At 43.4% G+C, this 9,915-nt stretch overlaps 1 protein-coding gene across 1 annotated transcript; it reads right to left on the minus strand.

The window, feature by feature from the left end:
- Positions 1-1,042: 1,042 nt before the first annotated feature.
- Positions 1,043-4,840, minus strand: LOC138081537 (major allergen Equ c 1-like). The gene is made up of 6 exons (XM_068974732.1): positions 4,748-4,840; positions 4,261-4,397; positions 2,852-2,925; positions 1,736-1,840; positions 1,275-1,376; positions 1,043-1,080 (listed from the first exon to the last, which is right to left on the minus strand). The coding sequence occupies exons 1-6, from the start codon at positions 4,838-4,840 to the stop codon at positions 1,043-1,045; spliced, it is 549 nt and encodes a 182-aa protein (XP_068830833.1).
- Between the last annotated feature and the right edge of the window lie 5,075 nt (positions 4,841-9,915).

Here is a 9,915-nt window from a genome sequence, read left to right on the forward strand (position 1 = left end):
CGTGCAATAGCGGTGGAAGTCAGGTCGCAGCACTTGTCATAAGATGATATGGGAACCATGGAAGAGAAGATTCTGGAGCCCAAATGAGGTGGCACTAAATAAGCAAATGAGAATGAGAACACAAAAGCTTACTAAGTGCTTCTCAGACTGAACTGAGGAGGAAGAGAATTTCTATTACCAAAAATACATTGAAGAAATAGTCATCAATCTGCATTCTAACCCATGCTATTTGCCAGAATAGGGGAAGGGGGAGTGTTAATGATTCTTTTCCTGTTTTTCTCCTATTGTTGACCCCATCTTAACCTGCCCCAGAGCCTATGAAAAGAAGAGTGGAAGCAATGAAGGATGCTAGGTTTATTTCTGCCATCCTCAGCACTGGAAGTTTTAAAGAATTTTTGACAAATTGGCACAAGCCATAGCAATCTTTTATTAAATGCTGACTTTATGTAAGCCATAGTTGCTAAGACTTTCACCTACATTATCTGAATGAAGCCACACAATAAATCTGAGGCAGGAAACAGATAAGGAAACTTGTCAAGAGTCTATTTTCCAGGTTGGAAGACAACTGGAAGCTCAGACAGATTACAAGTTAAGGACGTGCAGCTTACAAGTTAAGGATGTGCAGAGATTGAAGGAAGAAATCTTTTCCATATATTGGAGGGTGAGATGGGCTTTCAGGATTTGAAGATGGACCACAAACACAGAATGTATTTGAGTTTCATATTTGCACCCTTTTCCCATTTAAAACTGTAAGTCCTACTGATTTTTCCCACATTACCAATTACTGAGCCCTTTTCTCCAGCATTATATTCACACTGATTTTATAAGGTAGACCTCATTGTTCCCCTTCTAATTGTTGTATCATTTGTTAAAAAACTCATGGCAGGAGTAGATCCTGAACCCAGGTCCTCCAACTCCAAATTTCAAGCTCTTCCTACCAAATTATTTTTATTGTGATCTTTTAAATCTCCTACTGTAATCCCCTAATGCTTCTGGAATCCTGGGCCACCCCATCTCCAGCAGAGCTCACCAAACTGCAGCCCTAGGCCACTCCATTCCCTCGCGCCTGGAAGCAGCGATCTGTAGAGGCAGAGAAGAGCACGTTCAAACACCAACTCCAGTTTATTTCCCAGAACGAAACCAGATGATTTTCCAGGTTAGGACAAAGGGAACTGAATGGGGTATTAACTTCTCTTGGATTTCTCCCTTCAGTAACATTCCTACTCAGCAACACGGGACTTCAGGCAGAGAAAGCCAGAGATAGCTCAACTTACCCACTTTGGTCAGGTCAATAACGTTTTCCTTAACAATTCCATACTTTTGGCAAATTTCCACAAACTCGTTCTTGAGTTCTGGACTCGTATCTGGTTCTCGGGCTGTGGGAAGAGTAACAGGAGCTGCTTTGTCCTGTTTCCTGGTGATGGAGGCTCATGACAGGGGTGGGTCTCTGGCCAAGTGGGAAAGTGAATGGCACTGATTACGTGCTTAGGCACAAATCTCAGGGATAGAAAAAAGTCTTTCTTGAATGTGACACCTTTAGGATATCTTTCTGGCACAGTGAGAGAGTCATCATCTTCCCATCACCAAGCCTGAGAGATTTTACCAAAGGGGAGCATCTGTCTTTAATGAGGAGAGAGGTGCCAGGGTACGATTGGAAAGTCCACTCTGTCTCCAGTCTTCCTTCCTTCCCTGGTCTCCCCACCCCAAGATGAGCGCCAGCATGAAAATACTTTACCATAGAGCTCTAGCAGTTGGTATGAGTTGCTGAGATTCTCGAGATAAAAAATAATATGGTGACTATAGTTCACCTGAAGTATGCGAAATTTATTTTTTCCATCATCTGTGGAGAAAACAGAACACGGCTCAGAATTTCTTTGGTTTGTGGGAAAGAAGTGTAACCCTTTTACCTGTTCTCTCCCACAAAACAAATCCTGAAAGAAATAGTTATATCTACTGCCTTCCATCTGCATCTCTCTAGGCTTCTTGAGGCAACTTCTAAGGAACACTGATGGAGTGACCATTAGGGGTAGAAAAATTGAGCCACAGCAGTAACTTCCCCTCTATCCTGACACCTGAGACTCACCTATCTCTCTCAACCATCTCTGCCAACTATGTGCCTCTGTCTTCTCTACAAGCCCCATTGGCTTTATATACCCAGTGCTATATCCTGAATGATACGCTGTGGCAAAGGCCTTTTGACATTGTCAGAAAGTGGGGCAGGGAACTACCCTGGTGATCCAGCGGTTAAGAATCCATCTGCCAATGCAGTGGACACAGGTTTGATCCATGATCTAAGAAGACTCCACATACCTCGGAGCAACTAAGATTGTATACTCTAGAGCCCACAGTCCCAACTACTAAGCCCATGGGGTGCAGGTGCTGAGCCCAAGAGCTCTAAAGCCCTGAAGCCCTGAAGCCCATGATACACAGCAGGACATAAGCTGCCGCAATGAGAAGCCTGGGCATTGCAATCAGAGAGTAGTTCCTGCTTGCTGAAACTAGAGAAAGCCTGAAAACAGCAGTGAAGACTCAGTGTAGCAAAAATAAATAAACATAGTTTTTAAAGTAGGCAAGGAATGAGAAGCTCTCCTTCCAATTTACTTTTTTATTTGCCACTTCCTTTTGTTGCAGGAAGTACATATGACCGAGGTGCTTTCTCTGTATGATCCTATTGCTTGCCAGGCACCGGCTTTGACACACACATTTCTGCCAAATTCAGGCTACTGGCTATTAGATGGCCATGTTAGATTATCATTATGCATATCAGGAACTGATCAACATCCTGGACTTTAGCAAATTCCTTGCACTTGGAAGTAGAATTTAGAAAGATTTTTTTTTAAAACATACTCACAGCTAACAGTATATACGCCATCCTCTCCTGTGCTGTCAGAAACCAAAGGAAGCTCAGTACACACTCCGTTTACCCTGTAAAACAGAATGAACTGATGCCCAAGAGATCCTGATGGGATTGGCTCCCTCACATTCTACCTGTAACTTGAGTTTCCCATTCCACTGATTAGCTGTTAAGCACTTTTATTTACATGATTTCCCTTCATTTGGTACATTGAGAATGAGTCCACTTCTTCTATCGCTATGCCTCTAACCTCTTCCCACTCTTACTATTATGACAGCTACTCGTCTAGAGAATTAGCTGGGTTCTGACCAACTTCTCACATAGTGACTTACAAACATCACCTCACTTGATCCTCACAGAAACACAGAGAGAGAATTGTATCATTGTCTTTTACTCCAGAGAAGACTGAGGAAGAAAGAGATGAATTTTCTTGGTAACTCAGAGATTCAAGAACTAGATAGGGTATTGATTCTGAATCCTGTGCTCTTAACCTGTGCTGTCTTTCCAGGCTACTAATGATCTGAATCCCCTCTGCCCATTATCTCCTCTACTCCCACAGGAATCAAGTCTATGCCCTGACCAGTAATGATGAAGAAGCTGAAGTTGAATGGTTCTATGAAGACCTATAAAACCTTCAAGAACTAACACCCCGAAAAGATGTCCTTTTCATTATAGGGGACTGGAGAGCAAAAGTAGGAAGTCAAGAGATACCTGGAGTAACAGGCAAGTTTGGCCTTGGAGTATAAAACGAAGCAGGTCAAAGGCTAACAGAGTTTTGTCAAGAGGACACACTGGTCATAGCAAACACCATCTTCCAACAACACAAGAGAAGACTCTACACACGGACATCACCAGACGGTCAATACTGAAATTAGATTGATATATTCTTTGCAGCCAAAGATGGAGAAGCTCTATACAGTCAGCAGAAACAAGACCAGGAGCTGACTGTGGTTCAGATCATGAACTCCTTGGGTTCAGATCAAGAACTCAATCTTCAAGAAAGATTGAAGGCAGGAGGAGAAGGGGATGACATAGGATGAGATGGTTGGATGGCATCACTGACTTGATGGACATGAGTTTGAGTAAGCTCCAGAAGTTGGTGATGGACAGGGTAGCCTGGCATCCTGAAGTCCATGGGGTCGAAAAGAGTCAGACACGACTGAGCGACTGAACTGACCTGAACTCCTATATACATGTATTCCTGTCCCAGTTCTTATCTCCAAATCTAGAAAAGTCACAGGTTTATGTTCATCAAGCCTTGGGTCAGTGCGAGATGATGGACCCTGATTTTAGGTACAGATGCAGAATGAATGCATACGTGTGTGTCTGTGTGTATGTGTGTGAAGGTCCAGGACCATATCCAGACATCTAGGTTTCCTTTCCAAAGCAAAAAAACCCATACTTACTTTGTATGAAATTTAAATGACAATGAAGAGTTTTCCAAGACTTTGATGTGTTCCACAAATACTCTCATGATACCATTTTCTTCTATCTTTTCCCTGTGGTCTGAGGCCAAGAGAATGGAATACCACTCCCCTGCAATCTAAAATAAATCAATAAAATGATTGGGTGAGAAAAGAGGAAAGGAATACAACATGAACCCTTGTTTCCTTGAACCCTGACCTCTGGGCCAGGACCGTCATCATGGTGAAGATGAAATTAGACTCGGGTCGATTGGCACCATATCGAGGACTCTTTCCACTGTTCCCTGTACCTCCTGTAAGTTGGAGCTTCCCCAAGTGTTGTCACTTTTTAACATGGTACCATTGCCCTTAAACTTCCCATTTCCTCTACTATATCAAGGAACTCCTGCCCTTACAGATTGCCAACCTGCTTCGGAATCTCCCAAACTATCCTGCAAAATTCGAAGTCATTATGCTTCCCTGCCCTTACCTTTGGAATATCGAAGTTGCTTCTCACAACATCAGAGGTTCCCTCCTGGGCACAGACTAGAGTCAGCCCCAGACACAGCAGCAGCAGCTTCATCTTGGTAGGAGACAGACTGTCTTCTCTACTGTCACTGGGAATGAGTCTCTTCTTGATGGTGGCTTGGCTCCCCAGGGCCTCTTTTTTCAAATCTGCTCCAGGTCCAGTTTACTGTCCACAAGGCTCCACCTCACTTCCTCCCACAATGTGACATGGGCTGTCATTCACTTAGGTGAGGCCAAGGACTGTTCCTGACCTTTTGAAACTTGGCAACATCATCTCTTTTAGATCTACTTAGTGACCTTAAACTCCTCAAAACAAAAACTCAAGAAAAATAGTGGAGGCTTGAAAGGGCTGCCTTGTGGAACCAGATTTAACTGTGGATCTGGCTTAGAATCCAAACTCCAGTTACATGTGGCAGAAATGGAGTCTTACCAGGAAGTGCGATGTTTGGAGACTCTGTGTCTCAGTGGGATTTGGAGAGTCATTGGTTCTGATAGCCTCAGAAACAAAGAAACTGTCTCTGCCAAAAGTGAGAGTAACTATCACAAAGCATTAACACAGAGTTGGTTAAAATGGGCTTGGATAAAATATTAACAAAGTCTCTAAAGTATGGTGTCTGATATTCCGTGCATTTAAATTCCTTTGCCTTATACTCTGAACTCAACCCCTGTAGTCTTTCCAAACAATGACTGAGCATTTAATCACCCTGTGTACCTCACCATTCTTAGGTCCCATAAGATAAATAGAGAAGTACAAGATTTCTTCTTCCTTTAAGCAAGTTTCAAAGAAGATGGGGAAATGCTTCATATACTCCGTAAGAACTTAATCCTACAAGCAAGAAAATAACTCCACTGAGTGGGACCAAGTCCAGACCATCATCAGTTAGCAAAGGGGTGATGGCAGGAGGTAGTATCATGCAGAAAGTGCCTAAGTGGACTTCCCTGGTGGTCCATTGGTTAATCTGCCTTCCAATAGAAGGGATGTGGTTGGATCTCTGTTCGGGGAATTAAGGTCCCATATGCCACAGAGCAACCAAGTTCATGAGTCACAACTACTGAGCCTTAACTACAGGGTCCACCTGCTTGTAATACCCAATACAGCCAAAAATAAACACATATTTTATAAAATGGAAAATGCCTAAGAACACAGGTTTTGAAGTCATGGAGACCTAAGCTTCCTTCCTATCTCTGCTGTTTTGATGCCATGAGGACAGATTTAAGATCTCTGAGCCTCAGATTCCTCATCATGGGGATAATTACACCTGCCTGTGGGTCGCTGCAGGGATTAAGTGGAACTCTTTGTGTGGAACCCTCAACAGACTGTCCAGCACATCTTGGGCTAGTGGGCTAGGCTTATTCCTGGAGACATCAGTTCTTGGGGTGGGTCTTGAAAGCTAGGGAGGGACTCCAGAAGTGCAGAGCATGTGGGAAGAGCCTGGCAGGTGAGAGGACAATGTTGTGTTAGGATCCTTGACTTTGAACTGGAGCTTGTTAAAAGTTACAGCACGTTCTGCCTTGCTCAGAAGGTCTGACTCTGTTTGAGCCCATGACTGTATTCCCTCTGGCTCCTCTGTCCATGGAATTTCCTAGGCAAGAATACTGGAGTGCTTTGCCATTTCTTTCTCCAGGTGATCTTTACGACCCAGGAATTGAACCCAAGTCTCCTGCATTGGCAGGCAGATTCTTTACCACTGAGCCACCAGGGAATCCCAATGGTCCCCTTCTGCACCCCTAAAAGAGAGAGTGACTGGTGTCATGAGAGGAGCGGGCACAGGCAGTGGACCTAGGAATTGTGGCATTCTATCTGTAGTTGTTTTAAAAGTTTTCCCAGGGACTTCCCTGGTGGTCTAGTGGTTAAGACTTTGCCTTCCAACGCAGGGGACATTGTTCCCCTGGTCTGAGAGCTAAGATACCACATGCCTTGTGGCCAAAAAGTCAAAACATAAAACAGAAGTAATACAGCTACAGATTTTTATTAAAATGGTCCATATTTTTTTTTAAAAAGTCATCCCAGGTCCCGTGTGATTATTACTGCTGCTGCTGCTGCTGCTGCTGCTAAGTCGCTTCAGTTGTGTCTGACTACTAGCTCATGCTTAACTGATATCCAGTCACTGGTATTTTGTCATCATAGGTAGGTTGTGGGTTTTCAAGCCCCTGGGATGGAAGAACTGAATTTGATAAATGGTAGCAAAGGCTCTGGACTTTATTCCCCTCATTTGATTCTTTCTAAGAACGGAGGGCAGCCTATAAGCAACCAGGTTCGCACAATGGGCCCCACTTTCCCTGGACTGTGGTGCAAAAGGAGAGTGAGCTACCATTGCTTCAACAGGATTACAACCCCATTCCACCACCACTCCCAACCCTTAGAGCTCCACACTATAACTTTCTGCTGCTGCTGGAAATGTCTTTCTCCTTCTGCTTTGAACCTACCATAGCACCTGATACCTAAAATCACCTCTGGAATGACTGACCCTTAAATCCTGTCTGAAAAGCAGGATGCACTTTCAAGCTCAGTACTGAGCACTAGAATGTGCTCAGTCGCTCAGTCGTGTCTGACTCTTTGCAACCCCATGGACTGTAGCCCTCCAGGCTCCTCTGCCCATGGGATTTCCAGGCAAGAATACTGGAGTGGGGTGCCATTCCCTACTCTGGGGGATCTCCTGGCTCAAGGATCGAACCTGTGTCTCTTGTGTCTCCTGCTTTGGCAGGAGGATTCTTTACCACCGGCGCCACCTGGGAAGCCCAGATAGCACCAAAGATTCTAGTTTTGAGAAATAATCTTGTAGAAAATCCTTTTGTAAATAAGAATATTACTTTGGGGCAGTGACTTCATTGTTAGCTCCTGGTCCACAGGAGTGGAGAGAGGGCAGAGGATTGAAATCTATGATCTGAGGCCCATGTTGTGGGTGATCTTATCTTTTGATACTAAGATCTGCGTTGACTGTTCCCCGACTCTGGTTATTCACTTCCATTTCAGACCTACCACACTTTTGGTGGTTGGCTCAAGTACTGCCAGGACAGCCTGTATTCACTGAGATAGTAAGGTCAGGGCTTCAAAAATACCAAAGGTGTGATGCAGTTCACCTAGCAGCCTGGTGAGAGAAGACCCAGTCAAAACCAAAGCTGCACTTATATTAAACCAATCAGGGGTGATGCTGGCTTTACAGTAGGATTCCCTTAAACAATATTCCTGTATTGTGCTTAAATATTTGTGGTAGGAGTTGTAAATTAACGATATAAAACACTCTCACAACTTGTAGATTACCAATAAATATCACAGTTGAATGAATTATCAACCTTTATACTGTGAAAGAGAAGGGGTAGAGAGATGGGGAAAGATGAGCATAAAAAGAAAAGAGTAATAAGCACTGATGCTGGCATCTCTCAGAAGATGATGTAAGCACATGTAGGATTCATTTTACAAAAGTTCACTTGTTCCCTATAAATGGTGAACATGTCTATCAAAGAATGCAAGACATACAGGGTATTTGATGTAGAGCAGTTTTGTTTGTGGTGTAGCAAGGTGCTTTAGTAGACAGTGCTACTAAAGTAGTTTTGAAAAATAATGATTCAGAATCTGAAAAGAATAGAAGTATATATACTTATATAGCTGAATTACTTTGCTATACATTTGGAGCAACGCAACATTGTAAATCAACTATGTGCATGCATGCTAAGTCACTTCAGTTTTGTCAGACTCTTTGTTACCCTATGGACTGTAGCCCACTGGGCTCCTTTGTCCATGGGATTCTCAACTATACTTCAATTAATAAATAAAGGGAAAATAATTAAAAGCAGAAAATGACCAGATCACACACTAAAAATAATGATTGAACTTAACTACCATTACCAAACACCTGCTCCACACACTGGGCTTAGGCACTTTGGGGGCCCAAAGAGATAAAATAAGGGCTGTGTCTTCAAGAGACTCCCAGCCAGTGTGAGGATAAATTGAAAACAATAGAAATATAAGTTAAAAGGGGAAAAATTATATCGGGAAATAGAGAATCCTATGGTAATGTACAAGAGGAATAAAAAGGAGAAAAAGAAACCATGATTTTGTCTCATCAAAGACTGACCGACCACCTAACTCCAGGATCAGAGCCAGAAGAATGCTTCCCCTTCAGAGTAGCAGTTTTATCTACAGACACCAGCTTCAACAGACCACAGTCCTCTCCTGGCCCAGTGGAGAGGGAAAAGGAGGCTCCCTGAGAAGCAAAGACTTTGTGGAGGGAGATGAGTGAGGCGGATGAGACAGTCTCAGGCAGTACAACATAAGCAGGTGACCAAGTGTACATCCTGTCTTCTTTGCCATCTGGAGAGCTAGCCTCAGGGTTGCCTCCTTTACGGGATCAGCTGAATATGGTCCTCATTTTTGTTAGGGCTTCCCAGGTGGTACAGTAGTAAAGAATCTGCCTGCCAATGCCGGAGGCCCAAGAGTTGAAGGTTCGATCCCTGGGTTGGGAAGATCCCTGGAGTAGGAAACAGCAACCCGCTCCAGTATTCTTGCCTGGAAAATTCCATGGACAGAGGAGCCTGGTGAGCTGTTGAGGTCCTTTAATGGACAGGAACCTGGTGGTCCGGAGTCGACGATAAGAAAGTTAAAAGAGAGAGAGAGAAAGAAAGACACGGGGACCCAAGCTCTGGTGGAGCAAACATGTTTTATTCAACATTGTGTGGATATTTATACTGTCTTACAAGGTAGCTATTTTCAGCAGAGATAAAATCAAAACTTACAAGTTATCAAGGAAACATGAGGTCATCTATATGAAAGAGAGAGGGTTTAAATAATCACTTTTACTGTATGGTTCATAAAAAAGAAAGAGGGTTGTAAATAGTTACTTATCACCATATGGAAAAATTAACGAAGGAAATGCATGCATTCCTAAGCCCAGGAGTAGCCTGCTACTCCACTTAATTCCTGAATATTCAGGAATTAATAAGGGACAAAGGATTCATGACAGATCCAAAACAGCACACAGGAAGCCTCCTACTAAATGCTTCCTGACAGTGAGCTACAGTCCACAGGGTCTCAAAGAGTCAAATACAACTGAACCTATGAGCACACATGAACCAGTCATTACAGAGGTGGCTGCCTATGCCTCAAACATTTAGAGGTAATCTTTTAGGAAC

Source organism: Capricornis sumatraensis, chromosome 6, assembly GCF_032405125.1.
Source record: "Capricornis sumatraensis isolate serow.1 chromosome 6, serow.2, whole genome shotgun sequence".
Lineage (NCBI taxonomy): Eukaryota > Metazoa > Chordata > Mammalia > Artiodactyla > Bovidae > Capricornis > Capricornis sumatraensis.

Coding starts and splice junctions, on each gene's coding strand:
- LOC138081537 (XM_068974732.1), bottom strand. CDS start 4,840: ATGAAGCTGCTGCTGCTGTGTCTGGGGCTGACTCTAGTCTGTGCCCAG. Junction 1,841..2,851: donor TGGCGTATATACTGTTAGCT/GTGAGTATGTTT, acceptor TTTTCTCCACAG/ATGATGGAAAAAATAAATTT. Junction 1,377..1,735: donor CCAACTGCTAGAGCTCTATG/GTAAAGTATTTT, acceptor CTCTTCCCACAG/CCCGAGAACCAGATACGAGT.